The sequence below is a fragment of the Phoenix dactylifera genome, unplaced genomic scaffold (assembly GCF_009389715.1).
Source record: "Phoenix dactylifera cultivar Barhee BC4 unplaced genomic scaffold, palm_55x_up_171113_PBpolish2nd_filt_p 000143F, whole genome shotgun sequence".
In the NCBI taxonomy this organism is placed as follows: domain Eukaryota; kingdom Viridiplantae; phylum Streptophyta; class Magnoliopsida; order Arecales; family Arecaceae; genus Phoenix; species Phoenix dactylifera.
In genome coordinates, this window is record NW_024067698.1 from 1 (window position 1) to 20,567 (window position 20,567).

At 37.3% G+C, this 20,567-nt stretch overlaps 1 protein-coding gene across 3 annotated transcripts; it reads left to right on the top strand.

Moving 5' to 3' along the window:
- Nucleotides 1-5,941: 5,941 nt before the first annotated feature.
- Nucleotides 5,942-18,163, top strand: LOC120104929 (fimbrin-5-like). 3 transcript variants are annotated; one of them, XR_005507280.1, is made up of 14 exons: nt 5,942-6,418; nt 6,543-6,710; nt 6,810-7,048; nt 7,232-7,403; nt 8,690-8,728; nt 9,014-9,082; nt 9,182-9,298; nt 10,450-10,661; nt 13,963-14,118; nt 14,187-14,386; nt 16,377-16,534; nt 16,655-16,751; nt 16,969-17,088; nt 17,478-17,534. XR_005507280.1 is itself a non-coding variant. In XM_039116838.1 (14 exons), exons 1-14 carry the CDS (start codon nt 6,335-6,337, stop codon nt 17,607-17,609), a joined length of 1,935 nt encoding a protein of 644 aa, XP_038972766.1. In that variant the 5' UTR covers nt 5,942-6,334; the 3' UTR covers nt 17,610-18,163. The 3 variants fall into 3 exon arrangements, 2 of the variants coding, with proteins under 2 accessions (XP_038972766.1, XP_038972767.1); XM_039116838.1 differs by having other exon boundaries at nt 16,997-17,088; nt 17,478-18,163; XM_039116839.1 differs by having other exon boundaries at nt 6,558-6,710; nt 16,997-17,088; nt 17,478-18,163.
- The last annotated feature ends 2,404 nt before the right edge of the window (nt 18,164-20,567 follow it).

The following is a 20,567-nucleotide window of genomic DNA, read 5'->3' on the forward strand; positions in this document are numbered from 1 at the left end:
CCGTCTGTCTGGTCGCCCATCCTAACATCAAGCAGTCATAAGCAAACAACAAATGAGAGATCGGAGCGGCCTCTTGTACTGGCCTATAGGCCTCCAAGGCTTGGGTGTGCACTATATGTCGAAAAGCTCTAGAGAGCGCATTTGCACAAATAATAAAGAGAAAGAGGGACAAAGACATCCCTGGCGAAGCCCACCCAAAGACTCAAAGTATTGGGAAGGCGTACCATTCACTAAAATAGCAAAGGAGGGAGCCCTCACGCACCCCATCACCCATCTAATCCAAGTCTCATAGAAGCGAAAAACCTGAAGGGAGAGCCGAATGAAGTTCCAAACTCATCCTATTATAAGCCCTCTCCATATCTAGCTTGATCCCCATCAGGTTCCTCCTCATCGGAGCTCTCCTAAGGTCGAATATAAACTCATGAGCAATAAGGACATTATCTGAGCATGCTCTGTTCCCCCCACAAATGCTCCCTGCTCAGGACTGATAAGTCTCGGAAGAATGCCCCTCAACCTGGCTACTAGGATCTTCGTCGTCGTCTTGTACAAGGTGGTGCATAGGCTGATCGGACGAAAATGGCCAGGCTCAGTGGCGTCCATCCGCTTTAGGATCAGGATAACAAATGTCCTCTGCCAATCTGGGGACATCACGGCTGTGCTAAAAAACTACTATATTGCCTCCATCACATCCCGCCCCACTAGCATCCAATACCTGTGGAAAAATACCGGTGGAAACCCATCCGGTCCGGATGCCTTGTCCCCCTTATGTTAACCCTGAAAGACTTGAACTAGCCCGAGCACGCGGCGTGCCGGGACTAATTCAAACCTGATAGGAAGTAATATTGCATTTAAGTTCTTAAAATTACTGATAGTACAAATAAGTTTTAAAAATTGATAGAAGGAAGTAATATTGCCGATGCTTCAAAAGTTTTGTAACATTCCTATCAATACAGAGACTTGTCTATAATTTCCTTCTATAATTGATACATGCTTAACATTCCTCAAGTTTACTCATAGCTAAATTGATGATCGTATCTCCTCTACCTCACTGCTTGACCCCTTTTAGTATAAAAGCATTTCATGCTAACAGTTCTCATGCTTAAGTAATTATAAAATATATCACATTTATCTTAATAATTTTCAAAAGTATATGCAACTCCTCCAGCTATCATTCAAAATAAATCATAAGAAGACTTGTTAATATACAATAAATCTTGAGTAAGACTTGACTTGTATTTAGTTAATTATCAGATTATATTTCATGCCGCATGGACATGATGAATTATTGCTTGTTTTCATAGAAAATTATGTAATGTACACTTTAGCATTCATACGATATTAATCAAGAAAAAAGCCCCGTAGGAAGTTCTTCTCAAGAAGAGAAATGAAGACCATGAACATAAACAGTAGTCACTACATAAACCTTGAGTTTAAGCAAGATTTTTGCAAATTAGAGCAGTGGTTTACATTAAAGCTATTGGTCATGGGGCAAAGGGTGAGATATCTTATATAAGTTTTCTTCTTTGGGGTGGGTTAGGTCTGATGCTCATTGAATTATCTGATGGTATAATATAGCATTAGCCCTTAGACCATGCATGAGTTACGCTAAAATATAGTCACATGTGAGATAAATATGAACATGGCATCAAAGCTGAAATGCATGATGAAAGGGCTTGTGCTGCATTTGATCATTAGATTGTCCAAACCAACTTCTGGATCCAACATTCTTTGTATTATAATTTTGAGTAAATTACAATTTTTTTTGAGATTAAAGATAAATTATATTTATATCTAATAATACAAAAAATCTATACTTAACTCTTTGAGGTTTATTTTTTATCTAATACTTTCATACATAACTTAAGAGAATTTAGATACCGTATCAGAAAAATTTGAAAAATAACTAATATAATATTACCTGACTTAACAACCATTTAAGAATATCAGAGAATATATATATATATATTAATATATATATTATTATAATATATGAGATAAATGGATTCATTAATATTATTAAGATAACTAAAAATAAATATAAATTTTATAAATTATTAAATATAAATATAATCAACATGAACTTGAGAGAATTTTTTATAATTTTTTATAATTTTTGCTTTCAGTCGCAAAAGTCCAAAATATAAACCGGCCGCCCGGTGCTGAAACTAGAGATGGGCACCGTGCCGGGCCGCCCATGGCCCAGCACGGCCCGGCACGAAGCGGGCCGTGCCTGCACGGCCCATTAAAGGGGGCCGGGCTGGGTTACCACTTTCTGGCCCGCGGGCCGAGCCCGGCACGGCCCATAACGGCCTGGCCCGGCACGGCCCATAAGGGCCTGGGCCCGGCACGGCCCGGTTCAAGCCAGGCAAGGCACAATAAGGGTTGGCGAACATGGTAGGCACATTACAAATCAATACACGAAGGAGAGGACGACGATCGTTGGAAGGGGTCTTCTGAGATAGGTTCCGTCCAGATTGCTTCTGCCTTACTAGTTGCCCCTTACCTTCAGACAGAAGAAAGAATACCTATTGCAAGAGAAAAAGAAGAGCAGGCAGTCAGAAATCGATAAGGGCCGTGCCGGGCTCGGCACGGCCCACGAGCCAGCCCGGAACGGCCCATAAGGGCCTGGGCCGGGCCAGGCACGGCCCGTCCCCCTTAAAATAAATGGAAATAATTTTTTAATAAATTAATAAATATTGAAAACTAAAGATTTATTAATATAAAGCCACCTTAATGGTGGGGGGTCTGGCATAGACCCCTACCAGTTTATTAATTTAAATCAAAATGGTACATGAAGGGAGGTTTGGACCTTGGTCTGACCTCCAGAATACAATAAGAAAGGAGAAAAAATAGAGATAACTCACTTTAACAATTAAAAAATAAAAATATACAATTATAAAAAATTAAGAAATCTTACTAATCATCAGTGATTCAGTATTCACTATTCAATAGTGTTTGTATCATCATCATCAGAGGATGTTGTATTCTGTCCACCTTTATCTTGAAGTCTCGCCTCAGCATCCAACCAATCTTTGAAGCAGAGAAGCATCTCAACCGTTTCGCCAGTCATCCTACTTCTCTTTTCGTCAAGAACACGCCGACCTGCACTAAAAGCGGATTCCGATGCTACTGTGGACATCGACACAGCTAAATATCGCGTGCAATTGCAGACATAACAGGATATTGATTTTTAACACTCTTCCACCAAGATAATACATCTAGATTCTCTATTTGATTTTCATCATATGCAGACTGAAGATCATTTTATAAATAAAATTCTAGTTCACTACTTAAAGATGAAGAAGATGAAGATGAACTTGAAGCATGTGTGTGTTTTCTCTGTGCAATGAATGAAAAAATAGATGACAAACAAGAACTACTAGAAGAAGAAATAGAGCTTTGTACGGAGAATCTAGATCCACGATTTTTTTCATCATATATAGCATAAATATCATAAAGAAGTTGTTTTACCTCAATTTTAGCCGGTTCAGGATCTTGAATCATATTTTCACAGTATGCATCAAGTAAAATTAGCACGCCATTCAATTTAACTCTTGGATCAAATACAGCAGCTAAGTTATGCATAGGACATATCTTGTCCCAATATTCATTCCATTTAGATTCCATTTGTTCAATAATAGGTATTAAAACATCATCATATCTATGTTCTGCAAATTTTTGACTAATTATATATGCTTGTTGTAAAAATGAACATGAAGTTGGATAATAAATACCAGAAAGAACATTAGTAGTATTATAAAAACTAAGCAAAAAATCTTCCAAAATTTTTTCTTTATTCCAATCAGTTTCAGTCAATGTAAAGCCTAATTCACAATCATTAATATATGCACTTAATAAGTTTTTATATGGGTATGCATCATGTATCATGCTATATGTTGAGTTCCAACGAGTAATTACATCAAGTTTAAATTTTTTAAAATGTTTACCATGATTTATACATAGTTCCTTAAATTCTTGAAGTCTTGATTTTGAAGCATGAATAAAAGAAACTGCATTTCTAATTTTTGAAATCACATCTTGAATCATGCCCATGCCAGCTTGAACAGAAAGATTTAAGATATGACATGCACATCTAATATGCAATAAATTTCCATTTAACATGGGATGCAATGAGTCCTTTAATAATGTAACAGCAGAATTATTATTAGATGCATTATCAAAAGTAATAGACATAATTTTATCATTAATATTATATGAACATACAGTTTGATAAATGGCATTTGAAATTTGTTGCCCAGAATGTGGAAAATCAAAAGCACGAAAAGCAAGAATACGTTTATTTAATTGCCAATCATTATTAATATAATGAGCAGTAATGGCAATAAAACAATTACTACCTACAGATGCTGACCAAATATCAGAAGTTAATGAAATTTTTACATTTAAAGTAGAGAGTGTTTCAATTAAAGTTTGTCTCATTGCTAAAAAGTTAGTCATAGCTACTCTTCTAAATGTACGCCTACTAGTTCTTTTGTAAGCAGGTTGTAGGTTTAATTAAACATATTCTTCAAAATTAAAAGATTCACATAAACTAAAAGGTAATTCATCCTTAACTATCCATTTTACAAGTGCTTTTCTTTGATTTTCATGATTATATGCAAAATTACCTACAAGTGATCCCCCTTGTATATTAAGGGTACTTTGAGCATAAGAATCATGCATCTTATGACTCTCTTGATGTCTTTTTAAATGGCCTGTTCCCCCACTACTACTACAACTATAAAGTTTGGCACATTTTTTACATTTTGCTTTCCAGACTCCATCAAGCATAATTCTATCAAATTCATTCCATACAGCACTAGTCCTCTTACGAGAAGAGGTTTGATCTTCACTCGGTTCACTAGTTCTAGAGGAACTAGGAACATGGGGTTGGGGATTAGTTTCTTCTCCCTCAGAAACAGGAGGAATGCCAAAATGACTTTCCTCAAAAGATGACATATCTAAATTGATGAATGCAAAAAATAAAAACTAACCACAAGGAGGAATTGAGTAGAGGGTCAGAGGGCAGAGGTAGAGCCGAGATTCTGAGCTTCCTCTTGTGCTCTCAACAGGAGTGACCTTCTTTTCTCAACAGGAACCTCCTCTTGTGTAGCACTTGAACACTTGCTAAATGTAAACTAAAAATTAAATTGCTAGAAGAGCACTTTAGAAGAGAGAAATAGTAGTAGTAGAGAAGGAGAGAATAGTTGGTTTGGTGTGGTGAGAATGAGGGAGGAAAGGGGTATTTATAGGACTCCAAAAATTTTTTTCCCCAAATACCCCTCAAATTAGCCGTTTTTGGACTGTTGGGAGGGGTATTTTGGGAAAAAACCAAAAAATAGCCGTTGGAAACGGCTATTTTCTTCCCCCCCGCCAGACGGGCCGGGCCAGGCACGGCCCGTAACGGGTCCAAACGGGCCGTGCCAGGCACGGCCTGTCTCGTGCCAGGCATGGCCCGTAACGGGCAGAATTTTTCTGCCAGACGGGCCGTGCCTGTCTCGTGCCAGGCACGGCCCGTCTGGCAGCCCGTGAGGGGCCGTGCCTGGCACGGCCCGTCTCGTGCCGTGCCGGGCCCGACCCGCCAATCCACGGGCCTGGGGCCGGGCCGGGCTTGGATTTTTGGCTGAGCGGGCCGGGCCAGGCACGACCCGTTTAGTCCGTGGCCTGGTGGGCCTGGGCCGGGCCGGCCCGGCACGGCCCGATGCCCATGACTAGCTGAAACCGGTCCATCTCCTTTACGCAGCATGCCCCGGCGTTCGGATCGCTTCGAGATCTGTGCGGTGGGTGATCTAACGGTGCTGGATGCGGTCTACGGAAACGCCATCATGGTCATGGCAGGGCCCCCCGATTTTTGCGGTTCCGCAGAAAAACTGAAAAAATCGTTTTAACCCTTCAAGCCTTATTTATTTATTTATTCAGTCTTTTCTTTGCCTTTCGGCAGAGAACCAGATCAAAAGCCTCGGCCCCCACCACTCTCCCCTCCGTTCCCCCCACGATTCCTGGAGTTCGAAATAGAAAAAGGGATAGAAAAGCCCGAAAGGAGTACGGAAATTTCGCTTTCTTGCATGTATCTTTGATTCCCACAGGTAGCTTTTCTTCAGATCCCATCAGCAAATCGTGAGGTCTCTTTCTTGTTTTGGGATTGTGAGGGCTTTTTTTCCTAAGGTTATTCGTTTTCTTGGAACAAGATGCGTATTCTCAGATTGGAATCGATCAAGATCATGGTTTATGATGATGTCGATCTGAAATTGATTCAAAGATTGGATTTTTTCATTGTGTTTTGATTATTTCGACTCTTGATCTTGTGAAACCCGGGGATTGAATTGCGAAAGAGATGTCAGCTGCTGGGGTCCTCGTCTCCGATCCCGGGCTCCAGAGCCAATTCACCCAGGTGGAGCTCCGCGGCCTTAAATCCAAAGTAAGCGTTCGAAACGACCCTCCTCCTTTTATTTGGTTGTGATGAATATCCGATGGTATCGCTTCTTGACTTGAGAATTATATATTTATATTTGTGCTGTTCATTCTGTGATGGGATTGGATAGTTTCTTTCCGCGAAGGAGTCGGGTCCTGTGAAGCTGGGAGATCTGCCACCGATGATGGTGAAGTTGAAGGGTCTCAATGAGTTGCTCACCGAGCAAGAAATAACGGCGATCTTGGGCGAGTCGTATCCTGACACCAACAAAGATATAGACTTTGAGTCATTCCTTCGGGTATTGTTCTTGAGCTTTGGGTCATTGTTTCTTGGTCGAAGTTTATGTATGATGAGAGTCGGGGAAAGATTGATGGAGCAGAGTTGATTTCTTGGGCAGGTATATTTGAATCTACAAGCGAGGGCAGCAGACAAATTGGGCAGCACGAAGAACTCCTCATCATTCTTGAAAGCAACGACCACCACACTCCTTCACACCATTAATGAATCAGAGAAGGCATCGTATGTGGCGCATATAAACAGTTATCTTGGGGAGGATTCATTTCTGAAGAAGTATCTGCCTCTCGACCCTGCCTCCAATGATCTGTTCAACCTTGTGAGGGATGGTGTCCTCCTCTGGTGAGTTATTGTTCTGTACGTTGTATATTTGTTTGACAAAGCTTGAGAGAAGAAACAGATAGTTATGATTGCTTTTGCATGTCAATGTTTGCAATTCTGTTCTGTAAATGCTACTGGTTTTTAGTAAGAGACCTGATTTTATCCACAACTATCAATAACAAAAAGTTCTCTGATATGATTTAGTAAATTGATCAATGTTGCGGTGCCGGGGACAATAGATGAAAGGGCAATCAATACGAAACGAGTACTCAATCCATGGGAGAGGAATGAGAATCACACTCTTTGCCTTAATTCTGCAAAGGCTATTGGGTGCACCGTGGTTAACATTGGAACACAGGATTTGGTTGAAGGGAGGGTAAGTGCGAGTGAAGTTGTCATTTGATAAAATGGCCATCTAATTTAATATTTCCTTTTTGGCTTCATTAGTTTTGGTGTAATTATTTATAAGTTTTTCTGGTCAAGTATCTTCTTGCTTGCTTTTGTTTTGAGGAAAAATATCCAGCTTGGACAACATGTTTGACAAAGACACCTACCATTTTTTTTTTATCTTCTTGCTTGTGTTATTAAAATGAATTGAATAGTTTTTTTTATTTAGTTATTACCCATTAGTTAGTGCAACTTGTATCATAACCAAGCGTTGTCCCAACTATTTGGTTGATGCTCGTTGTGCAAATGTTCCTATTTAGGGCCATCCTTGATGTTACTTGAAGCTCTTTGACATCTTTTATCATAGCCTCCATTCATATTATTTTAGGTTTCCCTTTTTTCTGCATTTATCAACTCAAATTAAAGTATCTCTTATGATTTGAGCCTAAGCAGATCTTCATTATAAATGCCTATTACCATCTTCATTGATTCCCAGTCACTTTGTCCTTAGTTTGTGCAACTCTTCTAGCTCCTCTCACATATTGAATTCTTACTTTAGTCTTCCTATTTATACGACATATTCATCTTAACATTCTTACTTTAGTTTTCCCGAACCCTCTTTATTACTTAATACTTTGAGCAATGGGACACTGCTAAGATATGCATCGATCACATAACACCAAGGCATATATTCATCGCATTGAACTAGTTCTAATTATATAACATATGTTTTCATCTATCTCTTTGTTATTTTATATAATAAAGACCAAATAACAAAAATCAGTCGCTTTATACTACCTCTTGTCCATCAATCTTAATTGAGGCCTTATCTTTTTTCTTTTTTTGTATTTCCAATAAAGTTGCATTCCATATACTTTATTTTTGTTTTGCTGATTTTTAAACATTTCTCCTCTAAAGCTTAGTTCCATAAATATAATTTTGTACTAATCTAGATTTTTCTTATTAATTGACGTTATATGGTCCATGCATAATATCCCCCATTATACATCTTTTTGAACATTAATAATAAGTTAAAGGATTATACAACCTTAACTATTCTAGAAAGCTTCTGTTTGTGTTTGAAAATGGCTTTTGGTCTTTTAGTTTTCTTTAGAAGCTGCTTTCTAAATTAGAAGTTGCTGCTATGAGGATCCTGTTTGAAAATTGTCTACTTTTTGTTGCATGTGGAGCACCCTGTGCTCTTATTTCTTAATTAACTCGGTACTCATTTCTTGCCATCTGAACTGAGAAATTATTATTATTTTTTTTATGCAGCCTCATTTGGTACTGGGGTTGATATCTCAAATTATAAAGGTACACACTGGAACTCTCTCTCTCCTCCTCCCTCCATCCCTCCTTGCTCAACAGCAGTTGTTTGCGATCTTTAATTGAAGTGATTCAATGTTCTGAAAAGAGGGTTATTATAAGAAGAATTGATGGTTTCATTTGAGCATTGCAACTTTGATGGCTCAGGTCATGCAAGCAATAGGCTAAAATAGTTGTTCTCTCTGGAAAGAGAGAACCTTATATATACAGTATGTATGATGATATATCAAGAATCCAGTAATGTACTTGACTGACCGGGTGACCAATAATCAGATACAACTGTTAGCGGATCTTAACCTCAAGAAGACACCTCAATTGGTAGAGTTGGTGGATGACAGCAAGGTCACGTAACAGTAACCTTTTTTTTCTGTTTTTTGGATGCCTATAACATAGCATTATAGGATAATTATGTAACTTATAATGCTGGTATGTGATATGCAGGATGTGGAAGAACTGATGAGCTTGGCACCAGAAAAAATGCTACTGAAATGGATGAATTTTCATCTCAAGAAAGCAGGTTACAAGAAAACTGTAACAAATTTTTCTTCTGATGTTAAGGTACATACCAGAATTTGAATTAGAAGATTTTGTATCATTTTTTCTCCTTCAGTTATGCGCACCATGTTGACCTCACTAACAATGTTCCTAAAATATATTAGAAGATAGAGTAAATCATACGCGCATAGTGACAGCAACATTATCATTGAAATGCCATGATCCAGAAAACTTTTAATTCAGGTTTTAATATTGCATTCATGCTGGAACCCTTTGAGTTCAGATTAATGTTTATACTTACATGAATCCTGCTCGTGCGTGGACACTTTTGAAAGCTTATCATTTCCCAACAAATCCTAGTCCTGTTTTTTATGCGAGAGGATCAAAAAAACATCATGGGAGAGGGACTTATGGTGATCTGCTGTATTAATGCGCTATTTTTTTCCTGACCAGGAGTGTTAAGTACATGGGTGCTTCTGTTCTGAGTTCTGACAAATCGATACTTCTATTCTGTTATAACTAAAATGATGTCTCTCATACAGATAATTTACAATAGGACTTTTTTGAGAGCATCTTTATCATTTTATGGCTGTAAATTCGTGCCACATTGGATATGATCATAGATCTTCTGTCATCAAGAGCAGCATTTCTGTTTTTGCTAAAAACTTATATTTGGTTTCTGGTAATTAATATTATTAAGGAAGCAAGTCAGATGTCTCGAAGAAGGTAATAAAAAGAAAAATATTTTAAAATGGAAAAGGAACAGACTATTCTGCTCTGCAATTGACAATTGTGAACATCAATGACATTCTAAGATATATAATTCCTCGTCCATCAAAAAATTTAAAATTTACAGCTGTAACATTGGAGATTCTTTTCTACCTCTAAAGCTCCTTTAGGTGTATGTTCTGTTCCATATGATGGCACTATGTTTGTAGAATTTGATCAATTATTTGTACATTGAAATAAATTTGGTGATATTTTTTAAACAGCAACTTTGTTGACTCATTTCATTTGTCAACCTGGAGAATTTGATAGACACGTTTATCGAGTGAGATAGTTGCTTTTCTAACCATCATGGAGTACTGCTCTTGCATGTACATGTGATTAATGTTTCTCTTCTTGGGATTTTCTTCTCATTCCTTTCTCTTTCCGTTATGCATCCGTTAGTTATTACAATGTTTTCTTTATCTCACAAATGCATATACTTACAGGATGGAGAGGCTTATGCTTACCTTCTCAATGCTCTTGCTCCCGAACTTTGTAGCACAGCCACCTTGGATACCAAGGATCCTAATGAGAGGGCAAAAATGGTACTGGACCAAGCAGAGAAATTGGATTGCAAAAGATATTTATCTCCAAAGGACATTGTTGAAGGCTCTCCTAATCTGAATCTTACATTTGTAGCACAAATATTCCAGCACAGGCAAGAACTTGCTTTTCCTTTTTCCCTTTATACATTGTGCATTGTAAAGGGCTCCATTGATTGTTTATGAGTGGTTTATTGCATTTCATTGGAATAATATAGTAAATATATTAAACTAATGGAGACATTTTAAAACAATAGTTTATTCTTCCTTTTTGGTTTTAGTTTTGCCGTTGGTTTTCATTTGATGTCAAATTCTCTGGCTGGCAAGTTCATGTCCTTTTGCTACTTCCATTTAAGTTTGCTATTGTCTTTCTGTCCTTGCTTCTTAATCAATCCAAGGTGATTTTTAGACTCCCAAAATTGTTTTCTAGTTTCAATGCATTTGCTCAGATTTAGAATATGAAAGAACTCAAATAAAAAAATAAGCTCATATTATGAAAATTTTGTTTACAGATTGACTTCTCAATTAAAGAAGATACATCCTCAATTTTTGATGGAGAAGTAATGAAAAAGAAGGAAACAGGGAACAAGAATAGACAATTTATATGTTCACTTATTTTTGAAGATTTACAACAACATTTTTCTTTCAAAGACCTAAAAGATACCCTTGTGGTAAAAGGAGTCTTTTAAAGACTTACATTACAAAAATAATCATAAGATCTTAGTTTAGATTGCTTTGATGGCCAGAAGAAAAATGGCAAACAGGAAGAATAGAGGCCCAAAATGCTGTTTGGTTACCTACGATCTGGGGTAAGAATAATAGTTTTTAGTGATGAAAAGGGGTGTAGCTTTCTCTTGAAAAAGAAAGGGTGTGTAGCCTTTGTTTTATATCTTCTTGTTCCATAGAAATTCTTTATTTTTCTCTCCAATGAGGGAGATCTCACTTAAAGGTCACCACCGAGTTCTCCTTTTTAAAAAAGCTGATGGTCTCACCTCTTAAAACTTTGCCTGTATCATTTATATCATGGATGCACTACTGTCTAAGTTATGTACCAAAAATATGATCCATTAGCTGGTATAGTATCATCCCTCAAATCAGTGCTTGAATTTGCAATTAACCCCTAAAATAATATGAAACTACTAAACTTTAAGAACTAAATTACAACCAACTCAGTTACTCCTAGATGGTTTTGTGCACATCAGTCCCTCCATTTTGGTTCATCACATGATCATGCTTATTGCATCCCTTCCTCCCCCCAACCCCCCACCATTCCTGTTGGACCATTGTTAACTTGCATGACATGGGACAAAACCATATCTCTATCTGTATATGGCTTATGCTGTTATAGTGCACTCATTCTAACTCTACCCTTCGCAGGCTCAAAACATATCCTCCTTTGCACTCTTTTCTTTGCATGCTCATTTATTCTAAATTTTTCTATATTTCCCAAACCTTCATGCGTATGGTATAATTGGTCTGAAGGTTCTGTGCTTAGCTGTCGCATTCAATGATTACAAAAGACTTCATGGAACTTATCCACTTTATTGACCATGTTCAAATATCTTAAAAAGATTCTTTTGCGAGCCTATTTGTATAATTGAACTTAGTGTAAAAAGATATCTGTTGAGGAAAACTCTCTACCTTTCCATATTCACCGCATTCTGCATTATGGCCATTCCTAGTATGCCCTTAGTTGGTGTCTATTTTTTTAGATCATTAAAATAAAAAGTAGATGAATTTAAAAATGAGCCAGTCTATTGTCATCACCACCTTGCTGACAGCAATCACATACCCAGCTCCAACCTCATAGCAATGGCCCTTTTATTGAGTATGTGTGGAGTATAAGATTGACCTCCAGTGATGGCTGATTGCCATTAGGAACTCCCTAGTCTCTTCTCGAGTAGTTTGTACATCTTTCTTTGCTCCCATATATTTGTTTAGCTTTTATGAATACTAGATCCTGACACGTGTGATGTGCATGATTTTTTTTCTCAAAAAAAAATATTGGATGGTCCTCATCACATCTATCTGTCTTCCAACACTTGGGATTAGGAAAGACTCTAATCTCTATTGGATATCCACTGTAAAATAAAAAATAAACACGGCAAATTTTCCCTCTTTTTTTGGTGCTGGATTTACATGGATTCTGGAGAAACAGAGAAGGAAGTCAATTAGGAAGACTTCAGGCATGGAGGTCCACCTCTTAGCCATTAGCATTACATATAGTTAGATAACATCAGATACGCCTTGGTCTCATGGCTTGATAAATGAGCTCCCTTGGTATATCAAATTTGTTTACCAGATCGTTAGCACTCTTGTGTCTGTCCCTTCTTTTCAAACTATTTTTTTCCAGTCAGTTGCATGGAAAGTGAAGCCGACATAGTTTCATGAAGTCCTTGTTACCTAATATAGTTAAAGTATTATCCCATGTTGTTTCATTGGAATGAATTGGAAGTTCTATTCCACAATGATCCTCATCTCATGTTTTTTCATGTTTATAAATTTTATCACAGTGAACTTCCTCCATTCATATAGCACAACTAGCTTCATCCTAGTCTTCAAAATATTTTTCCATCCCTGAGTGAAACGAAAGACAGAAAAGGTGGTGCCTGTTATCTTTTCTATTGTGGCACCTGTGCACAAGATGCCCGCCTGCGACACTCCCTTTTCTTCTGTTCCATTGCAAAACAGGGCCTCACCTTAAGTCTTCTGAAAAAGAAGGTTCCAGTGAATCCAAGGAAAACAGCACATTTATGGCCATGACCAGCTAAAGATCACTGCCATCTCACAAATTGGATTCGAAGCAACTTTATTTTATAAGCATTCTTATAATGACCAAGGCCCATTCTTGTTTTTCTAACTTAATCTTAGAGCCTTTACAACCCTAAATGCCATTCATAAGCATCCTCCATTCCAAATTTTCATTGCTTTCCTACAAGCTTTACACATCTTCTATATCTATGTGGTTAATATTAGAGTTTTGATAACAGCCATTACTATTCATTGTAAAAAGAAAGTACCAAAAATCAACAGCAAAAAAACAACATTATTTGGTTGTCACTGTTCATGGAATATTTGACAAACATCATGTTGGAGCAGCAAAAATCACCCTCACCAGGATGAAGAGTAGGGAAGGATGAAACATCTGAAAGGAAAAAAATACCTCCATCTTTTAATATAGGCAATAGATGTTCAAGGCTGGAAAAAATTGTCTCAAGCCCTGCCTTCTGATCATTATTTAAAAATAGTGAGGTGTTAATCTATTAAACATTTAGATGTATTTATATAATTACTTTCTTGTGGGAATATTGAAATGATGATCGGTAATATTCATTAGAGTTCTTTCTACTCTAATATACTCTATCTCATTTTAAGATGTAAATGTAGCGTAGTACTAATAATCTTTATGTTATACAGGAACGGTCTGTCTGCTGACAGCAAAAAGGTGTCCCTTGCAGAGATGATGCCTGATGATATCCAAGTATCTAGAGAAGAAAGAGCCTTTCGGTTGTGGATCAACAGTCTTGGAACTGCAATATATGTTAATAATTTGTTTGAAGATGTCAGAAATGGGTAAGTTATATTTGACATATGGTGATGGCTTATTTTGCTATCTTGCTAAATGATAAAAGTACATGCAGATGGGTTCTTTTGGAAGTACTTGACAAAGTGTCTCCTGGATCAGTTAATTGGAAGCAGGCAACAAAACCTCCTATCAAGATGCCATTTAGAAAGGTGGAGAATTGCAACCAAGTTATAAAGATTGGAAAGGAGTTGAATTTTTCACTAGTAAATGTTGCTGGGAATGATATTGTACAAGGAAATAAGAAGCTCATTCTTGGTAAGTGGTATGTTGTTCTGAGGGTACTGATTGTTCTTTTTTATTTTGTTAAGTTTAATATTTTCCATACTATATTAATTGTAATATAAAAAAAAATTCCCCTTTTTTAGCTTAAATTCTAATGAGACTGGTGGTCAGTCTTATTGCACTACTCTTAGAGGCACGAACATTCCTTTTAGGTAGCCTGATTGTTTTGTCTGCATATTGTGTATGTACAGACATACAGAGACATGCTCTGCTCCTAAATCTTTCTTTGCCCACATATTATTGTGTATGGATATTGTATGAGTGGAAAATTAATGATTCAGAAATGAAGTTTTCAGAACATATATCCGCCAGCATATCTTTTCCTTTTTTAGTTTCTTTGATAAGGTAACAGTGTGCTAGATGGCATTACAAATTGTTTTACTTTACTGAGCACTGGATTCTGTTGTTTCTTTTTTCTGGGGCATAGTTATCACATTGATACTTGAGGTGTTCGAGCAAACTTTTTATAGCAGATTATTTCTATAGATATGCCTGTTTCCATTGTTTACTAGTTTGGTGAAGGTCTCAGCTACAAATTGTTAATGGTGCACTGAATCAAGTCAATATGCCTAATTGAAGAAGATTGTTTATGGTAGATGAAATCCTTTGTTTTGATTCATTTTGTAGGTTATCGAAATTTCTGGAATAAACTTCAGCCTTCGAAACTACTTAGAGTTTAGCCACTTTTGAGCACTGACTAATTTAACTTTGCTTAATCATCTCTGTAAATATATGGAGATAGGCTGTACATCAGAGGTATTGAACCAGAGATGATCACGGTAAAAGTGGGCCTCGTAAAATTCCTTATCTTCTGACTGCTATTTAAAGTTATAGCTATGCAAAATAAATTTGTTAGGTTTTAGGTATGCAGGAGTCACTACTTGGAAACAAAATAATCGACTTTGCTTGGTCATTTCTTCAATATATCATGCAAATATATTCAACAAGAGACTAGCAGAATAAAAGGTGTGCTTATGGGTTCCCATGTCCACATACTTCTTTTTAAACTTATTGATGCAAAACAAATTGTTAGCTGCCAAATATATGTTATTATACATTATAACCATTAACCCTCAGTTTCATCATCACCTTCTCATGGGTTGCTTTCGTTATATCTTTTGTCACATCTGGTTGATGTTAATCATCATTTTGCAAACTTCAAGCAAATGGCTACCTTGGTGCAATAAATTTTTAAAGCAAAAGGCAGTTGAGGAAGAGTGGTAACATGTGTTTGGAGTGATAGAAGATGCACTAAATAAAATTAAGCTTATCCAACTATTACGGTTCCATTTTTCTTTTTTCCATCTTTAACATGCAGAAAACTAAGAGGGTTTCCTTTGTATGACCTGAAGAACATAAATATAGAAGGTTCCGATACTTTTCCACCACGGAAATAGGGTGAGGTTAAAATACCCGTCGGTGCGATTAAAAAACATTCCCACTACAAAATTCAATGCTTGTGATTGAAAAATGAAAATCTAAATATTGGATGTGATCTAGAAGGCCTAAAATGTGTCTACTTACAGAAAATCATATGTTCTGGAGACCCCTAGACTTGGCAAGAGGCCATTCCAAAATCAACACGCTATATCATCCCATCATAATTTCATACTTGGGATGCCTTGATGCTAGGCTAGGGCTCTCCGAAATATAATCTTTTGTAGATAGATATTCTAGGCCATCTAGATCACATCCAAGGTTTAGATTTCCATTTTTCAACAACAAACATGAATTTGGTGGAAGATGTAAAGTCCTTTCTTTACACCCGGTGGGTAACATAACCGCACCCATACACACAAAACATTTATACGTACATACTTACATATGCATATACATATACATATACATGATTGCTTATTTCTGCTGATCTTGGTCTGACCTTTTATTTTTTGTGCCATTAAAAATGGTTGACAGGTTGCTGCTTCAAGCAATAATTTGACTCTTTCATCTTGCTTTCTTTTAGCGTACTTGTGGCAGTTAATGAGATCCAATATTCTCCAGCTCCTGAAGAACTTGAGATGCCACTCCCAGGGAAAAGAGGTATCAGATGCTGATATCCTAAGTTGGGCCAACAATAAAGTGAAGAAATCAGGCAAAACTTCTCAAATGGAAAGTTTTAAGGTACTCTCATCAATTTCCCACTGCTTGTTAGCTCTTTTTTTTTGAGAAATATTACCTGTCAGCTCTTTAAATATTATTTTTCTCTCAAGTTTTCCTCTTTTACTTTCTTTGTCCCACCAGGACAAAAGCCTATCAAACGGAATATTTTTCCTTGAGCTTCTTAGTGCTGTCAAGCCAAGGGTTGTAAACTGGAAACTTGTTACAAAGGGTGAAGATGGTATGCTCTTTCGCCAGTACACATCAAATCTAATATTCATCTGTTATTGTGTGGCAATCAATCTTGAGGTCCTGGATGTGCATGTTTGTGAGATAAATTTGTGGACTTGTTTTGTATGTTTACAGAAATGAAGGTGCGAGAATGGAATTAGGTTGAATTTACTCTTGTTAATCATATACAGGATCACCCATTGTTATGATCTTATTGTCACATACAGGATCACCCATTGTTATAATCTTCTGCAGATGAACAGAAGAAGTTGAATGCTCAATATATAATCAGTGTCGCGAGAAAGCTCGGATGTTCCATCTTTTTGTTGCCTGAGGACATAATGGAGGTAAAATTAGTATAACCAAGATCCTCAAATGTAGCAATATACTTTTAGATCTTCATGTTGTGCGCACAACCCATATTAGAGCACAATTTACTTCTGATTTTTTTTTTGTTAATTTGTAAGCATAACCATGAATTTATCAAATCCTGGATTATCTATGCCAAGCATATTTTATTTCACTGATCATTGGGATGCCAGCACCTTCCTGTACAATCACCTTTTTGGTAAAACCGCTATTGTCAGATGGCCAAAATCATCGGATGGAATTGAATAATTGGCTTGTTTATTAATTGATGGACCATCCTTCCTTTTGCCTTTGGTCCTGAAGAAGCTTTGGGCATTTTTTTCTAATTCAATTCTTATGCATTGAATGTTTCTTGCTGCTGTGGCAGGTAAACCAGAAGATGATCCTTACGCTAACTGCCAGCATCATGTACTGGAGTTTGCAGCAACCTGCAGAGGACTCTGAAGCACTCTCAGAAACTACAGAGCCTGCTGTTGAGGTGTCTGAGCCATCCACCTAGGATGCTGCCTCACAGAAATCTCCCTAAGATAAGATGAAGTGATGTTGCAAACAGCATTTCAAACTGAACTGTTGATGATGTGGCTTCAGACATCTCAAAATTTGAAAATGGCAATTGTACTGTTGGAGAGTGACTCATAAACTCAGTCTGTCCAAAGATAAGCAAAGTGAAAAAAAAAGGAGAAGGCACCGAGCATTATGGTAGAAAATTTTTTATAGATCCACCATATAGTAGGATGCTTTTTTGTATCTCATAGTGGTTATAACCAAGCAAAACCTTTTTGCTTTAAGTTTCTCATTTGAGAAGGAAAAGAAAATTATAGGTATCAGAATGTGTTTATAGGTTTTTTAACTCTGTTATAGGTATTCTTTGACAGTCAAATTTTAACTCTTGTCGAATAATTTTTTCAAAAGTAGTGGCATTTTTGTGGCAGGTATGGGAGAGGACAGTTTCTTGGCATGTAATTTTTTTTATAAGAATTCTTGTATGACTTAGCTTGTGAGTCAATATTTCTCTCTTATTATTCAGAAATGTAGAGTCGACAGGTTTTTTTTTCACCAGTGACTTGTTTGGGTAATGGTGTGGTAGAATATTGCTGGTTAAAATCAGCTAACAGGCTCGTCTCGGCTGGTTGGCACCTCCCTCCATGGAAAGCTCCCAATTTTGGCTCAGGATGGTGGCACGTCCACCGAATTTCTGGGGCAAAACTTGGTGCATGATAAATTCAGAAGACTTCGTGGCCTGTGTTGTGATAAAGACCTGGAAGTGGCAATATTTTCTTTGTTTCTTAAGTTTGAAATCTTATGGAATGTTTCAAGCTATCTTTAAAGCAGATGGAAAAGGTTCTGTTCAATGATGTCGTAAATCACAGTGGCTGGCTCATGTGCTTCACCATTGGATTTGAAGGTGCTTTACTTTAGGGTAAAAGATTTGAAAGGTTCTTTCTTTACCCTCTTTAATAGGAGAGCCCTTTTACGTTTTAGTTCTCACTAATGGGGAAGCCTGTGGTAAAATTCACGAAGGACCTGTTCAGATTGTGTTAGCCTAGATGCACAAATATAATTGATAAATTAAATATTTTTAATATTCAAAAATAATAAATAAGAAGAATAAACTAGCAAATAATTAACTTGACAATATACTAATAAAATGAAGAAAGAGAGAGAAGATGGCCTGTGGATCGAAGCACGCTGATGCGCTGTTCCAGGAAAGTTTATGCCCCCCACGCACGGGTTTGCTGGCACAGATCTCTTAGAGATACGACGACCCAATACAGAACCACGTCTTCCCCATTAGTGCGCCTCCAGGGAAGAAAGAAGAGCACGTTCACGCTTGCAGATAGCTCAAAAGAAATTTAGAAAAATTATGAGGAGAAGAAAAATTTTCTTTATTTTTTTTTCCCCAATGATTCCTAGATCCCTTTTTATCTAAGACTCTTGGAATAGGGAGAAAAGAAAATTTTTGATTGTACTTTGAAATAATTCCTAGAGCCATTTATATAGGCTCAGGCACGTCAAAATAAGAAGATTCCCCTCCCGCGGATTGATGACGTGTCTTCTTGTGCTCCTTTGATTCTTCGGCTTATTGCATCTTGGCCGTTCATACTTCCTTCCTTCTTCGAGGGGCCTTTACATGCTTGCTCTTGTGCTGGATGCATGACACTTGTCATGGTTTGCTTTCTTTGGAAATTTTTCCATGTTTGCTCCCTTGCTTGTGCACGAATGCTTGCCACTTGGCCGTTAACCAATTTGGTTTTCAAAATTTTAAATTATTTGATTTAATTCAACAATCCCCCACATAAATTAAATATTTAAAAAATCTAAAGTCAAAATAAAATTAAAAAAAAATAAAATAAAATACTGAGTATCTTATATTATGTAATAGGTATAGGTACCTTTCGGTTTGAACCTTCACTTAGTGACAATTGATTATCTCTGTGGAGCCAAGGTGGACTATGCCTTGAACCTTGGTCCATGGCTCAGATTTCATCAACATCACACATAATATAGCGTGAACATGCTCGAAGCGGGTTTGCGCTTTACGGCCATGCGCAGGTATCTCTTCATGTGTGTTATTAGGGAACAGCCCACTTCCCACAGTCGCGGCCTCACAACTACACGCATATAGGTGAATTCTAAAAAAAGTACGAGCAAGTAGGTACCCTGCCTCATGGGTCTCGGATTCATTAAGAGTAAAAACTCAACCTAACTCTTGCCCTAGGGATGGGAACAAATAGTGCTCCTCATTAGTCACCTATCTAGCTTGTTGCTACCCATTGAACCTTTTCAGGTTGGGTTATCACCGTGGTGACTTTACTTATGGGCTTAGCCCCATCCCCCTCGACAATTCTAGAACCACTGTTCTAGATAATCCTTTGATAAGCTGATCAGCTAGATTCCTTTCGGATCTTACAAAATTTTGTGCAATAAAGTTATTCTTTAATTTGTATCTCAATGATTTATGGCGCACTTTCAAGTGCCTATTCATTTTCACATTTGTATTTTCTTGATTGCATTTATCTATAGCAGATATGCAGTTACAATGAATAGATATAGAAGGTAATGGTGAAGTCTCAAGAGGCAAATCTATCAGTAGATCTCTAAGCCACTCGGCCTCAATGCTAGTGGTATCTAAGGCAATCATTTTAGATTCTATGGTGGTCCTAGCCACTACAGTTTGTTTCGTAGACTTCCATGATACAGCTGCACCTCCTAAAAGGAAGACAAAACTAGCGGTGGATTTGGTGTCAACTATATCACTGATCCAGTTAGCATCACTATAGCCTTTCAGAACAGCAGGATAACCACAATAGTGTAATCCCAGAGATATGGTACCGTTAAGGTACCTGAGAATTCTTTCTAGAGCAGTCCAATGATCATTATTAGGATTGTGAGTATATCTACTCAGTCGGTTCACAGAGTATGCAATATCAAGTCTGGTATAATTTACAAAAAATCC

Bases quoted from the DNA above. Each gene is read 5' to 3' on its own strand.
- LOC120104929 (XM_039116838.1), top strand. From the start codon at position 6,335: ATGTCAGCTGCTGGGGTCCTCGTCTCCGATCCCGGGCTCCAGAGCCAA. The intron at 6,711-6,809 runs GTATTGTTCTTG...TTTCTTGGGCAG, and splicing joins ACTTTGAGTCATTCCTTCGG to GTATATTTGAATCTACAAGC. The intron at 17,089-17,477 runs GTAAAATTAGTA...CTGCTGTGGCAG, and splicing joins TGCCTGAGGACATAATGGAG to GTAAACCAGAAGATGATCCT.